At 33.9% G+C, this 16,812-nt stretch overlaps 1 protein-coding gene across 1 annotated transcript; it reads left to right on the top strand.

Moving 5' to 3' along the window:
• The first annotated feature begins 14,045 nt into the window (after nucleotides 1-14,045).
• On the top strand, nucleotides 14,046-16,478 carry LOC143540136 (protein CANDIDATE G-PROTEIN COUPLED RECEPTOR 7-like). Its single transcript, XM_077033280.1, has 2 exons — nucleotides 14,046-14,831; nucleotides 15,411-16,478. Exons 1-2 carry the CDS (start codon nucleotides 14,135-14,137, stop codon nucleotides 16,019-16,021), a joined length of 1,308 nt encoding a protein of 435 aa, XP_076889395.1. The 5' UTR covers nucleotides 14,046-14,134; the 3' UTR covers nucleotides 16,022-16,478.
• The last annotated feature ends 334 nt before the right edge of the window (nucleotides 16,479-16,812 follow it).

Raw genomic sequence — 16,812 nt, 5'->3', positions numbered from 1 at the left:
AAAGCTTTGCCTATTCTTGATAGGACGCGGGATCATTTTCTGTTCCCCAGGGATCTGCGCTCAGAGCCCGTTGTGTCAGAGGCGATTTTTGAGTTAGGTGAGTTCTTTCTCAACCCTCATCCTTTGAATGCACTTACTTCTGATGGGGTGATATTATTGTTATCATCGAGTGACGAATCATCTCCCTGCGAAGAAGAGGAAACTAATACCGAAACGATTGAACCATCGGATATTATGCATGTTCCAGCAGAACTTGAACGCAAAAGAAAGCATCGGACCTCAATGTTCAGCGATGCTGGTGAAAGTGATGATGGCCCGCCAAAGAAAAAACATGTGGTCGGGCCGAAGAAGGTGAAGAAAATCCGTCTTGAGGACTGTCTCAAGAACGTCGCTATTCAAACATCCCAAGGTACTTGTGAAGTTTCTTTTCCATATCTCATTGTTTGTGAAGCTTTAGTGTGTGTGTGTATGGGCATATATATATATATAGGTTGGATCCTTATTTATGTCAGGCGTTCCCACCAAGCCCGCGGGGGATATCAGTATTCAAGATCCTCTTGTTTCCCCTCCAAGGGTTATCATTCAAGATAAGGCTCTGTCTTCCAAGGACAATTCTTCGGAGAAACCTGTTGACCATTCTTTGAGCAGGGATACTGAAGATCCAAAGACTGGGGATGCCTTTCACAATAAACCACAATCTCCACCTCATTTCTCTATGTCATCTCCTTCCTGTCATGCGGGGGAAGGAGCATTCTCGTACGCCCAACAGTCTCCATAAGGAAGAAGGTTTCACCGTCCTTCTGATACAGATTATTATGGGTTACCGAACTCGGGTAAGGATGACTTTCTCCATCAACTTCGTTGGTCTTTGGTTCAAGGATCCTGTTTTTCTGATGCGTCTATTTGCGCCGGATTTCTCAGCCATGGCATCCCTCCCGCCGAACGTATATATCAACGTGTTCGGGCTCGCCATGATCTTGTCCACGGCTTTAATTTCAACTTAGCTAACACAGTAGCCAGTGGGCAAGAGGTCTTCCGGGAATGGATATCTATGGGCGAAAGGTGTGGTGTGTATAACAAGATGGAGGAAGCCCAGAAAGCTGCCAACGAACAAAGCCTTGAAGCTAACCTTGCAAAGTGGAAGCTTAAAGATGCTGAAGCAGCATTGGCGGCTGAAAAAGAGCGGCAGACAGCTGTGGCCAAGGCTTGGGAGCAAGCCTGCAAGAACCAAAATGTTGTTCTTGCGGCTGACCATGAAGAGACTCGCCGCAAGGAAGCCAACCTTGCTAAAGCTCTGGAGGCTAACATAGCCTTGGAAAGTCAGGTTACCATACAAGGTGACCTGATTAAAACATACGATAAGGAGGCGAAGTTGCGGAAGGAGCAAGCGGAGGAGATGGAGAAGCGTGCCGCCTTGCTGAAGGCTGATAACGTGAAGCTTGTAAAGGCTTTTGATGAGTTGGAGAAGAAGGCCAAACAATCCAAGGAAGATAAACAGTGGCTTATGTCTGAGGGTCTTCCGCTGGTAAATTATCTTCCTTATCTAAATTATTTTATTAATTTTGTCATGATCACTTACTATGTTTATCGTTGACAGGCGATTGAACACATCAAGGATGGGAAATAACTGGGAGATTGTCTTGCAATTATGCTCAATGCTTCTCCTCAAGACGACCACAAGGTCGGTTTTGAGAAAGGTCTTGAGTATATGAAAATCCAGCGCCCTCTTGAAGAGCATCCGCTTCATAGCCGCCCTGTGAAGGTGGAATATAGTGAGAAGCTGCAAATCTTCGACAATTTATCTTTCCCTCTTCAAGACATGATACCAGAATTTGCTGCAGACGAAAACGGAGTTCAATTACTCCGAGATTATTTGTGTGGACCTACAAAAATAAGCCACAGACTCCTCCTGCCCCTCAAGACCAAGAGAATCTGCAGGCTCAAGGTCACGAAGACCCGAAGACCCACGACCCTCACACATAATAGGATTTTGTTTAACTCTTCTTTTGTTTGTAGTGATGGTTTAGAAGAAACTTTTGTAATCATATCTTGTAATCCTCTTTTGAATGGTATATATGGAGTAATTTTCCTTTTCACTTTACTTTAATATCTTAAATAATATAAGTGTGATTTAGGATTTTCATATATGTTTAAATAAAGGATTACTTTTTGTATTTTCATGTCGAATGAAATATTGAACACATGCAGGTCTTTTATGATACACACACCATGTATTATTTTTATGACACGCGGGTCACTTATGGCACGCACAGTTCTAAACCCGGAATAGGTTAGACCGATGATTCTACAAGATATAGGTCAAGTAATAAGTAATACGCTGATACTAGTGAACATTCAATGAGTTTGGTGACGAAAACCTGCAAAACAAAATATCGTGAGCTCGTTATGGGAAGGACAAGAGTGGGGGTCTTCCCGTAACCACCCTCCGGCGTGAGAATAAGTACAGTTCTTATATAGAGAGAGAAAATACTTAAAGTGATTGATGTAATATGTGAAGTGTGAATGAATACCTCATGATGATGGAGTGGGTATTTATAGTCGGTGGTTAAGGGAATTGTAACACCGCGTAAAATACCCTCCTAGAAATTAGCTAAAAATGCCAATTTATAAATTCTAGGGACTTAGAATGAAAATTCTTTATATTTTATCTCATCGCGATACGCGACGGGATACACGTAAACCCATCGCATAACGCGATGGACTTGCACTCTAATCAAGAATAGGGCGGCTACGTGATACGCGATGACCATACCCATAGGATTATCGCAATACACGATACCTTGTTAAGTAATCTGGTACACGTGTCCAACCACGTGTCAACACGTGGCACGATTTGACAAGTCACGTGTCACCACATGGCTTGGCGGTGTAAATTGCGGCGTCGCGCTACGCGACAGGGCTATAGGAAACCCATCGCGTATTGCGACGGGTTACAAAATCTGCCTATAAAAGGGGGGGTGACGGGATTGAACCCAACTCATCCCAAAACACCTTCATTCACACACACATAAGTCTAGGGAAGCGTGCCCGATTGTTACGACAAGCCGACGTTTCGTTTTCTCGAAGTTTGTGCAAGTCTTGAAACTATAAACAAGTTATCAATCATATAAGCAAGTTTAGATCAAGATCCTACCCAACAAGTCTCTTTTCTTATTATTATCATTTCGAGTCTACGTATTAAGGCAGGAGCTATGTTTAAGTTATTTAAGTAATAGCTTAGACTTTAAACGAGGCTATGGCCTTTAACCTTGAAAGCATTTCATAAGCATTCAACGAGTTTTCATAAACGTTACTTCTTGATGAAGTAATATTAATAAAAGATATATTTTGACGGACATGTAGTAAACTGTAAGGGGGATATCACTAGTAGTGAGTTTCTTGCCTAAGGAAAAGTAATTCGTATAAATCCCAATCAACCGCGGGACCCGTTTACTTACCAACGTGTTAGAACCTATTAAGCCAAAGTATGCTATATCAAACGTCACATAAATGAAGTGTTTTCATTCACAAACAAAGTTATAAACTTTATCAAGGTTAAGCTTAAGGGTAATAGCTTAATCAAGAAACACCTTCAAATATCTATATAAATCTATATATGTATAAGTTAATATCATTCTCAATCAAAAGGTTTCAAACGCATCGACGGTGCAGGTGAATATGTTAACCTTTACAATCAGTCAAAACATATCTATACTCAATAAGATTAACGGGTTGTTTGTCTTAAAGAGTCAGTCAACGCTTACATGAGATTACGTGATCTCTAAAACGTTATAATACAAAGTAGAAAATAAAAACAACTCAGACCGATTACACATGTGTCTGGATCCATACATAACTGTTCAGCCTAAATAGTCAAAGGCTACGTGGCAACGGGCTAATAGTCATAAATAGTTCTCCATTAAGGGCTACGTGGCTCGGGGAACACTTTTGCGTGTGTAGGGTAGTGGTACAAATCCCGGAAGTATAAATACTTCTACTGAGCTTGTACTGAAAACTATATTTGTTTTGTAACTGTTATTTAATTATTTTGGAGTCACACGTGTTTACCAGCACATAGCTGATGTATTTTTCCAACCCAATGCAGGTAATTAAGTACTTATAAGAATAGCAAGGATGGGAGTCTTCGTGGAGTTAGAAGCGCGTAACAAGATGGCTCAACTTTTGATATTATAATCCTTGTAATATAAACACGTATTTTGTAAACGGATACTTGGGTATTTAATTCCAAAGTAAATTTTCAATGTAAATTAATATATTAATCAACCTAAAGTTTTCCGCTAAAATCAACTCATAAACTCTAATATATTTACAAAACAGGTATCAACTATTGGTCACACGCCTAGGCCCTAAGTCGGGATGTGACAAGAATATTATTGGTGGAGCTGTCCTCTTCTAAAAGATGCTTTTTGTAAAAAACTAGACACGTGTCCGCATATGATTGGGTGGGACAACTGGCCCCCTTACCAGTTGTCGTTCTCTAATTGGCTGTTACTTCATGTGCCCCTCACAAGGGAATCTTTATGTAAATCTTCTAGAAGGGAGTTAGTTACAACTAATTTGTTGACGTCACCCTTCTGTTATCCCACGAATGGTGGGAATACTCTGCCTTTAGTTAAGTAATTTGTTTTATAAGGAATATTAAATTAAATATATGTAAATGTATAAAAACGTATAAATCAAACCAAAAAAATATTTATATCTTAAATATTTAGGTCTAAGTTATGGAAGAAAATATTGAAAACTAAATATTATGGGAAGTTGTTGGAATATTTAACTAATCGATACATATATATATATATATATATATATATATAGGATTTGGTTCATTTCAGAAGTGCTTCTTATTGCGAGAAGTGCGAGAAGAGGTTATAACCAATCACATGATTTCTTTTTTATTATCTTATTATTTATATACAATGGTATATTAGTGAAATATAAAATGTTGTGTTTTGTAACTCATGCTCATTAATGGTTAAATTATTAATGATAAGTTACTACCAAATGATAAGTTAACAAACTATTATTATTATTTTTCATTGCATCTAAAATTGAACAATTATATTCTATTTGATATAAAATCATTTATTCTAAAACATTATTATTATTATTATTATTTTGATCTCAAATGTGAAGTTTTTTTTTTCGTTTGATTTTACTCAATTAATGTAATGTATATATAACTACGTATGTGGTGTACGCACACTTTAAAGCGTTGTGTAGTTATAATTAATGTAGTGTAGTGTAGGCACACTTTCAAATGTTGTGTAGCCATAACTGAGGAAGTGTAGACATACTTTCAAATGTTGTGTAGTCGTACCTAATGTAGTGTAGTGTAGACATAATTTTAAATGTTGTGTAGCCATAATTAATCTAGTGTAGATACACTTTCAAATGTTGTGTAGTCATAACTAATATATTGTAGACACACTTTTAAATATTGTGTAATCATAACAAATATAGTGTAGACAAATTACTTGAACAAATCAATTATTTTATTATGAAATATAAAAAGAAAATGTATGTATTTTCCCCTAATTCCTTTTTTTTCGAAAAAAAACCTTAGTTTTACTTAAAAAATACAAAATAAAACGTGATAATAACCTTAGTATAGATAATCAATATTTCTATTTCTGGAAATTAATTGGATTGGTGATCGAAGATTGTGAAGTTTAAATATTGTTAATGATGATGGTGGTGAAAGTGATCTTCAAATGGATATGTGGTGATGATGAAGAAAGTTAATTAGGGCATAAAAGGGGGAGTTGATCTTGCATATTTAATTTATTAAGCCTACACCCAAAATACTAATATACCCTTTTTAATTAAAAATAGGTTATAATATATTGTTGGTAATTACAACTATGCCACTTCTAATCTATGCCATTGATTACACATGATCAATGGTCTAGATTCACTTCTCGCACTTCTCGCTATAATTTTACTTCTCGCATGATCCATCCCCTATATATATATATATATATATATTAACAACGTACTTATAGAGAAAAAGAAGAAGCAAAGAGTTTGAATTTTATGGAAACATGGTAAATGACTTTTAACCGAATTAACTATTTATTTTCTTTAAAAATTAATGTGATAATGGAATATCCTTAAAATATCATGAGAAGCATGATTAAGTTACAAATAATAAAAGCAAAAAAATAATATATATTTCTATTAAGTTACATGATAATTAAGATGTGAATTTTAAGAAATTTTTATAAATTTTAATAATAAATTTTAAAACTGTAATTTTTTTAAATGTGTATAACTTTATTATTTTGAATATAAACTATAATAAGCACTTTAAGTTTGTACTAACCAACATGTAAAACTAACATAACTCGATTCGTTGTATCTGTAAAAGAATAAAATTAATAAGTTAATATAATATTGAAATTATGTAAATAACTGATGAAAACGATAGTTTAGGTTTCAATACCCTAAATGATTTTTGAAAAATGAAAATAGTGGAATGAGATTTAAAACAAATTTTTTTGGTTTAATGTTTTGAATGCTTTTAGTCAAGTAATTTATCTTATAAGGCATATTAAATTAAATATATTTAAATGAATAAAAAAGTGTAAACCAAACCATAAAATATATAAATCTGCAGCATTTTGGTCTGAGTTATGAAAGAAAATATTGAAAACTAAATATTGATATTCTTATTGCTAAAACCACTTATACTACACCAAAAGGTCATATAAATAAATATTAAATAGTTCATATAGTAAATCGTTATACATATGAATTATAATTTTAATGTTTAAGATATATATAATAAGTATTCTACATGTTTGTAATATTTATACAAAAGTTTTGGTGAAAATTAAAAAAAAAACATTTTCCTGATTTTAAATGCATATGAGAAAATTTTATATCTAAATTTGAAACCAATCTTATATAAAAAATTGTGCATTGTTGTTCGAATCCCAGTTTAAAAACAATTTGTAGGTTCCATACAAATCCAAATTCTTCGACAATAATGCATCTTTATTTTGTTTAATTTGCAATTATATGTGACTTTAAGTTTTTATTCTAATAGGTTTGCAACTTTAATTTTGATATTTTATTATTTTCTTATCCCACAATTAATGTTAGTGAATGAATTGATAAGGATTTACATTTAATAAAAAATTGAATTCATATATTAAAATGAATTAAAAGATAAGGACCATGTATTAAAATGAGTTGAAAAAAAGGTGAGAGTGGCTAAGAGATTGACAAGTGGCAATAGTTAGTAGTCTTTTATTAGAATAGATAGATTTTTAGATAATCAAATCAATAAAATCATCTAAACCAGATGTAATCGACCAATAAACCCTAGATTGTATAAGAAAATCAAGAAACCAATAGTGAAACTTATGCATATAGATTTGTAGATTTGTCAAATTCGGATAATTTTACTTTCTTTTGCCACTCCAAACTAAACCAAACCCGAAAGCTTTTGTCTTCTAGTATAATTGAATTTCCCCCCTTTTATCTTCTTGTAATGAGTTTATAGATACCAACGCCTTCAAATTTGGACTTAGGGTTGAGTGTCGGAATTCAGATGTTAGCGAATGGTTACCGGGTACGACACAATAAAAAAATTAGGTATATTATATATAATCATTTATGAGATTACATCTGGGTTGACATGATTAGTTCTTTCAATAAAATAGGTCGTGTTTGATTTGACCTATTTACTTACACATGTTGGCCCATCAAACACTTAGTTAAACAAATTGACATGTGAACACGTGTATGAACCAATTAACCCTTTTATCACGACCCTCAACCAATTTAACATATTTACAACTTTATCAAAGTCCATTTGTAACCGAATTTTAATCCTGGCATCTCGTTTGAGTTGTTTAGAAAAAAAAATATGTTAAACATAAGTTTGTCTAACATAATTAAAGTTGTATGCTACAAATATATACAAGAGTCATACTCGGTTATAGGCATACCGTATACATCCCAGTCCCATTACTCCACTACTCACGCACCTATGCATAACCGGGCATTAACACACATGGGCACAATCTATGTAGTTGGTGGAAAATAATTACATGATCGGATTTTCAAACCATTTTTTTAAAGGTAAGCTATATAGAACACCACCAACAAACTAGTTTTATACCCGTCCGATGGACGGGTAGTTTAATGTTATAATGATATAAGTATCTTTTTTTGCATTCTAAATGGAAACATATAAGTTTTTTTTAAGGTCAACTTACAACTCGTTTACTAATGAGCAAAAGTGTTCGACTACACTAAAGAAATCACAAACCAGTGAAAAACAGTAAATGTTGAACGTCTAAAACGTGAGATCGTGAAGTGTTGCTTAAAGTGAAAATGTCAAGTAACATTCATCAATTCATGTATGGTATAGAGGGGCCGGGAAACATGTCTAGTTGAAGCTTGAAATATACAAAACCATGAAACTAATAACCATCTACTTTATGAGAAACTAGACGGGTGCCCGCGCGATGCAGCGGGTGTTTGAACCTGTTAATCGCGTAATATATATAAGTGTTTATGGTTCGGTTAAAACCTTGAAATCGTTTAAACCGGTCATTGGTTTGACTTATTTTTTTCTTTTTCTTTTTTTACTTTCGGTTTGTTGGTCGGTTTCAAAATTTTCAAAACGTAGTGAACGGTTGGTTCGCGGTTTATACTGGAAACCGACCATATGAAACCAGACCAGACTGTAAATGTTGAATGCATTTTAATGTTTTTAATTATTAATTATTAGATATGTTTTGTAATATATATTAGATATAGTTATAATTTAATTGAACATAATCTTTTTATTACAAATAACTTGGCTATACAACTTCAAATTAACCTAATTGCAGTTCGATTCATTTTGTGATCTTTGTTGTTATTATTTCACGTCCTAGATCTTCCATTAATATTTACCATTTATGTGGCTAAATTTATCATTTTTTATTTATGGTCCTCTCAAGTATCATATTATGTTGGTGTTTAGTTAAAATTGATGGTACATTTAAATTAATAATTATTTTAAACTAAATTTATTATTAAAGTTTAAACTGTGAAACCAAACTGGAACCAAGCCGTTAGTAACGATTCGGTTTCAACATTCAATGGTTGAGTTTGGTTTTGGACGACAAAAAAATCAGTATTAACGGTTGGACTCACAAGTTTAACTTAAAAAACCATCAAAATCGACACTGAACACCCCTACGTAACATATTAATTTATTTAAAATGAAAAAAATTATAACAATATCATATCCAAATTAAAGAGAATAAAATACTCGTTTTTATGGTGTAATTTTTTTATAAAAATATTAACGTTTGAAAAGGCTATAGTCGTTTAAAAATCATGGGTGGAAATTTAGTTTACAACTTAAATTAAAAACATAATATGGTTAAAGATGAGGGGCCAAACTTGTAAGTTGAATGGATTGTGTTTAAAAGACATGTTTACCCTTACTAACACATGTACCTCATGCTTTAAGTGTTGTAAATTACTTAAAATGAGTGTCTTAATTTGCCCTTGTTTGGTGTATTATATATATATGAGAAATATCCACTACAAAAGTTTTATAGAATATACAATAAAGTACAAAAACCCTTGGTAGAGTAAAATAGTCGCACCAAAATGACTACACACAGATAGATATAGTCGTGCTATATTTCAAAGAAACTCCCAACATGTCATCTTGACATCAAAATAAACTTTCTTCATACGCATGTGTTTGAAAGATTAATCCTGACTTCCAGATGTAACAAACACCTCGAAACCTATCTTCATTCTTTGACTTGATGAAGAAATTGGGTACTGTATACAGCAACACCCGCTTTCAAATAAAACCCTATAACCAAACACCTTTGACGTAAAATTCCCTACATCTTTTGGCAGAAGTTCGTAACTTGAAGTGCAACATTCATAGTCAAAAAGGTCATTTTTCTTGAATCATATACTTCTCCTTGCTGGAAATTGAAGATGGTTTGGATCCAGATCCTGCCAAAATTAGTTATAAGCACAAAAATATAATACCACATTATCAATACATTTGTGATGATAAATATGAATTTAGCAAAGTCATGCTAGAGTCACAGAAATAAATAAATGAAGGGGTGTTCATGTAGACTCAGCATCGAGATATACAAAAAGACATGCATATACTTATGGAGTAAAAGATATATACGTATTTACCTAAAAAAAATTAAAAATTCTTTAAGCTTACCAAACTTGTTATGCCATCAAATATAAGCATGCCACTCAAAATCGCAAATCAATAAAACTGACAAATAAGCGTGTTTAAAATAAAATTAATAAGTCTAAATTCTACTAAAGGCGACGACCAGCTACATTGAACACATAATAACTGAAGTAGTGAAGATATACGGACAACAAAGTAAAAGGCAAGAAATATATGAAAATACGATTGATTCACTTCAGTTCAGTTTGTTTGGTTACCCGCTGGTACAAAAAAAGCTGATAACCGATTTTTGATTACTTGGTTTTTGGTCAATTCGGTTTTTCACTTAATTTTAGTTCGGTATCGGTTATTGCTAACCCCTAGCTTTAGCTACTGAATACCATGTACATAAACTTACCAGTAATTGCAGTTGTGGTCGAGTAATAGTTTGTGTGCAAACTGTTAAATCCTTTTCATAAATGCCCGATAATCATTTGGTCACCCAAATCTTCCCAACAAAATTTTATTAATGAGAACAGGAAAAAAAATAGCACGATGCATTTTTGTAGTTTTTCATATTGTAGTTTCATTTTTTTTCTCTCTGATTTAGGAAATACCTTGATGGACTTCTCAAGGATATGACCAAGTTTATGTTGGGTGAAATGATGCAGACCATCACAATCGTTGTCATCCTGATTCATGTCTTTAGATTTGTTTGTTTCTTTATCAGCCACAACACATCCATTTTTCATGAACTGGATCATTACGATCAAAGTTGAATTTGCATTCAGCATGAGAAGCAATAGTAATCTGGCAAAGAAAAAAACTAAAACCAGAGTATTTAGATCCCTATGACAAATATTATATTGATTATGGAAATTTGCATATGATATATAAGTAAGTAGGTGGATTAACTACCTTTAAGATGGGAGACGTCTCGTTGTGACAGCGGGCAAACTCCTGTCATTACGCAATATAAATAATATAACCACATAATGTATTGATGCTAAAACCTAATCTCGGAAGTCATCAAAGCTTCCATGCACATCTTCGCATTTCAAATAACATCAAAATTTCAAGATTTTGTATAAACAAAAATTATTAGTAAATAAGAAATACAAAAATTAAAGTTCAAATACCGGGAAAATTTGGATATTTACATACTAAACATCAATTTGAGTATTGCGAAGGAACATGGATGTTGGAGAAGTAAAGCTATGGTATGGAAGCATCTCACAGGCAATTCGTCGAACACCTTCCATGCACCACCAAACAGAGACGTTAAAACACTAATTATTAGAATATATTTATTAAAGCAGAAAGACTAACCTTGCAATAAGTTATTTTCGCCTTAATTGGGCCTATTTCAGCACCATCTTCCTATAGCTAGCCTATTTCTCAAAACACACACAAAAATTAGGGTTTTAACGTAATACAAATTGGGGAAATGAGTTACCTTAGTAATTCGGAGAAGGAAATTGTTCCAATTAATGAAAGTTATGACACCGACACAAACAAATTAAATAAAGCATATTTGGAATCATATTGGGAAACAAATGAACTTGTTATGAGCTTTCCAAATAATCCATCAAGCAGTAATATAATCACCTTAATAAGATCTTTTTTCTTTTTCAGTCATCTAGAAGATACCAACCATTCTGTATTACTTTTAGGGCCTTTATTAGAAGGAAATATCACTTCCAATCATCTAGCAATTGAGAACCAACTCTTTTCGGCCTAATCCGCCGGCTGTCGTGTCCAACCAGAAATCTCGTGCGTGTTCCCCCACAAGAATAGAAAGTTCTGTTGATAGTGGCAGCATGTCCAATCCTTCTATACCTCTTCGGCTATAAATACATCACCGGGACTACCGGTTTAAGGATCACGAGTCTCTCACTCTTAGTACGATTCTCACATACCTCATACTTATTGACACGCCGGCGGGTGGTTACGTGAAGACCCCCCCCCCCCTCTCGTAATGAGCTCACAGTGTTCTTTTTTGCAGGCTTGAAAGATTTGGGCTCGTGGAGATCAAATTTGACCATAACCTCTTATCGAAATATTAACTTAACCTATCTAGATGGAACTAGCATTTCTTCGTAAAACTATTACATATGCACTTAACTTTCAATAATCTTTATTTGTCTTTTTCTTTAGGAGGATGATTCATTTAGATTTATTTAATAGACGTATAAATGTCAAAATCAACTCTGAGGTGAGTTTGGTCACTTTTACGACTTTTGTCAAAAGAGGTTTTTTTTTTGTTGTAATTGGACCCTTTTAGTTTTCCAATTGCTGTCATTTTCGCCCAAATCACTAGATTTTAACGTTAAGTTAAGGGCACTTCCGTCCTTTTACCTATTTGGATGAAAATGACAACTGTTACCAAACATTAGGGACAAAAGGAAAATCTTTTGATAAACTCTTAAACCAACACCTACCCTAGCTTTCATCATCCAATTGTTTTGTCTCCAACATTTCCAGTCGTCTTTCTGGACCTCCACCAAACTCTGGTCACCGAGATTCCGACGAAACCCTAGGAAAATTAACATAAATCCATGGTCGTTGCCGGTAGAGGTGTGCATAAAATAAAAAAAACTGATTCGAAACCGAAATAACCGAAAATACAAATCCTATATAACTTAGCCGAAACAAAAAATAAACCATAATAATGAGCTAAGATTTTCATTGTTTGTATTGAATATTAAGCAATTTATAATAATATGATATACTGTATAGTTTAACCCAAATATTTTAGCACCCGATCGACTAACCTGTGCACACCCTTAGTGGCCAGGGAAGATGACCTAAAATGTAAAGATAAGGTGGTTGAATGATGAATGCGAGGGTGGATGTTGCCATGTTGGTCATAATAGTCATTTTCATCCAAATAGGTAAAAGACCGAAGTGTCCATGACTTATTGTTAAAAAACTAAACGGGATTGCAATTTGAATATTGCTGACAACAAGTGGGAAAGTTGAAGGGTCCAGTTGCATAAAAAAAACCATTCGGATGAAAGTTGTAAAAGATACCAAATCTCAAGGAAGATTTTAACAGTTTACTCTTAATAAACAAACTGAAGAAGACAATACAAATTGTTATAACACAAAGTCATAAGTTAAATTTAACGAGTTGTGTTTATATCTTAAACAAATACTAGTTTGATTTAGAATGTAAAGAAAAACATTTTTGCTATTATGACGTAAAAATTATACCCGTCTCTGAAGTAACACTAGTAACTTAAAAATTGAGAGAACTCTCCCTACCTATTCGAATCTTTCATGTGTAAGAAAAATTTGCTTTATCCCTCAAATGGCGAGTTAGTAAAAAAGTGGCATCTAACATCATTGGCGTGACACGCAAACGAAGCACTGTTGTATATAATTGACACATTTTATAAGCGTGATTATTTTTTGTTTCTCACGGTTCTATAATATTACAAAATGAAGCCATGTATATAATTTTCTTGTATGCATCTTTCATTTATGTTGTTGGGGTGTAAAGTGTAAACGAGTCTAGCCACTTGTGAAGTATTCGAGATCATCCGGTTAATAGTTTGGATTGAGTCAAGTTTAAACGAACTCGAGCCCGAACTTCATTTAATAGCTCAAGCTTAAGTTTCATATATCGAGATCCAGCTGATGAGCATAAACGAGATTATCATTTATTTAGTATGTTTATACAATAACTATAACTATACATATACATATGATAAAGATAATTAAATAGAATATATATTATAAATAAATAAGCTAACATGAAACGCGGCTTGTTGCACCGTACCAAGTAATTATTTAAAAATAAAGATTAAAAACTTATATATTGCAATAAACAGTTGTCTTTTGCATGCATGCTTTTACCATTAAACTCTCGTTACCATAGACCACAAACCCCCATATCAATTCTTTCCTCCTGTATTTGGCCACCCTCTTCCACCATCGTCCACCGCCATGGTTACTTCCAAAATGACGAATCTACCCTTACCGATAACGCTTACCGTCTTCCTCCTCCTCTCTCCATCCCTAGCAGAAATCAACGTATTACAAATTCAATCCGACGACCGTTCCATGATCCTCTTCGAAAAATTCGGATTCACCAACCGCGGCATCGTCTCGGTCTCCATCTCCTCCGTCTCCGTCACCTCCATCGTCTCGCAAATCGACTCCTCTCGCCTCGGCTTCTTCCTCCTCACCGAACAATCGTTGTTTCAAATCATGAATGAGTTTGACCATAACTCTAACTTCTGCATTCTCGACTCCAAATTCATAACCCTTCTATTCACATTCCCAAACGATTCCTCCAAATCCTTTAACGTATCGTATAGGATCATGTACACGAACGAATACTCGCTCTTTTTCGCTAATTGTAATCCTGAATCGATCGTTACGATGGACGTTCGTACCGAGCTTTTTAACTACGATGGGAATGATAAACGTGATTACTTATCGACCGGTTTATCGGCATTGCCGTCGTTGTTTTTATTTTATTCCGTGTTGTATTTGGGTTTTTTAGGGTTTTGGATTGTTAAATGCGTGAAAAATAAGTTATCGGTTTACCGGATTCATGTTATTATGGGCGGGTTGCTGCTTATGAAAGCCTTGAATTTGATTTGTGCCGCGGAAGATAAACATTTTGTGAAGGTTACAGGTATTATCTGTGTTGTAGAGCTCGTTAGACGCTAGTCGGATGGAAATACAGACTAGCTAGGGATTAATCTTGTTAGAATTTTATATGTAATTCAGAGAATAAGTATAATTGTTCAAAGATTTTGACCAAATATGACCATTTTGACCTTTTTTTTACCAAATTTGACCAATTTTGACTTATTTTTCACCTGATTTTGACCAGTTTAATTTGAACAAAATTTGACCGATTTTCACCCAATTATGATCATTTTGACTGGTTTTAACCAAATTTGAATGAAATATGTCCAAATTTGACATATTTTCACTCAATTATGACTTATTTTCACCAATTTTGACTGATTTAAACCAACTGAGAACAAAGTTTGACCAATTTCATCCAATTTTGACTGATTTTCACCGACATTGATTGACTATGACTAATTTTGTTTTGGATGAAATTTGACAATCTTTGACCCAATTTTGGCCGAATATCGTTATAGGTTCCGATTATCTAAAATAGAGTCGGTAAGTCATCGATTAGCGACTAGCCGACTAGTCACCTATTAGTCGCCGACTAATTCCGATTTTTACAACCATGCAGGTACTTCTCATGGGTGGGATGTGTTGTTTTACACAGTTCAGTTTATTAGGGTTGTTTTAATGTTCACTGTGATCATATTAATTGGAACTGGTTGGTCATTTTTGAAACCATTTTTACAAGAGAAAGAAAAGAAGGTTTTGATTATTATGATCCCATTGCAAGTTTTGGCGAATATCGCGTCAATAGTAATAGGAGAAACCGGTCCATTTATGAAAGATTGGGTGACATGGAACCAGGTGTTCTTGTTGGTTGATATAACATGTTGTTGCGCGATTATTTTCCCGATTGCATGGTCGATTAGATCGTTGAAGGAGGCTTCGAAAACTGATGGGAAAGTGGCTAGAACATTGGGGAAGTTAACTCTCTTTAGACAGTTTTATGTGTTGGTTATTGGGTACTTGTATTTCACAAGAATTGTTGTGTTTGCTTTGACGACAATTGCAACTTATAACTACCAATGGGTGGCGTATGCTGCAGAAGAATTGGCTAGCTTTCTGTTTTATTTGGTGATGTTTTATTTGTTTAGACCAGTTGCATCAAATGAGTATTTTATTGTTGCTAGTGAGGATGAAGGAGATGATGTTCTTAGGGAAGAGGAGTTTGAGCTTTGATTAGCTCATGCTTGCAGAATTTGTTAGGCATTCCCAGATCGGTCGATTGAGGAGTAGTTGGGAGTACTCGGCCTAGTGAGGGAGTATTCGGGGATTACTCACCAAACACTCAAGGATTACTCGTCAAGTACTCCATCGCCTAGACAGATTTTTACAACACTTGATTAGCTTCAAGATTTAGGTTACTTTTGTTTTTGTTTTTCTGTTCATATTAGTATCTAATGATAGTTTTTGTTAGTGATTTAGTGATTGATGATGATAACTAGTCTTTGTTTACAAAATTTACTTAATTTTTTTTGTTGGTTTGTTTGTAATAATCATGTGATTAATGATGATAGAGGTATTTTCTTTCAAAAATGTTTGATAGCCTTATTCTGACTTACATCAAAGTCGATACTATCTTGCTAATATAACAAGCGTTTTTTTATCTTTAATATCAACATCATATTGTTATATAAAAATATAAAAAAATGTTGGTGGGTTTTTTTTTATATTGTGTTCTTTGGTTGTCCATTGTGTTTTTTAATTTGATTTATATATGTATTGTGTTATATATTTTGGTCATTGTGTTTTTCAATTGATACTCATATTAAAGATAAAAATTAAAACAAAGATTACGTCATTGTGTCTTTATGCTAAATATCTGTCTTTTTACTTGTCATTGTGTTTTATTCATTGTGCTCAACATTCACTTAAGTTGAGAAAAATAGTATTATGTTAATTGTGTATTATGTTCAAGTCATTGTGTAATATGTAGATTCCATTGTGTTTGTAACATCCTGCTTTTGATG

Source organism: Bidens hawaiensis, unplaced genomic scaffold (assembly GCF_021521415.1).
Source record: "Bidens hawaiensis isolate Kalapana, Puna unplaced genomic scaffold, B.hawaiensis_p1.1 tig00012141_1, whole genome shotgun sequence".
NCBI lineage: Eukaryota > Viridiplantae > Streptophyta > Magnoliopsida > Asterales > Asteraceae > Bidens > Bidens hawaiensis.
The sequence above is the reverse complement of the archived record's forward strand: the minus strand, read 5'-3'. Positions and strand labels throughout refer to the sequence as shown.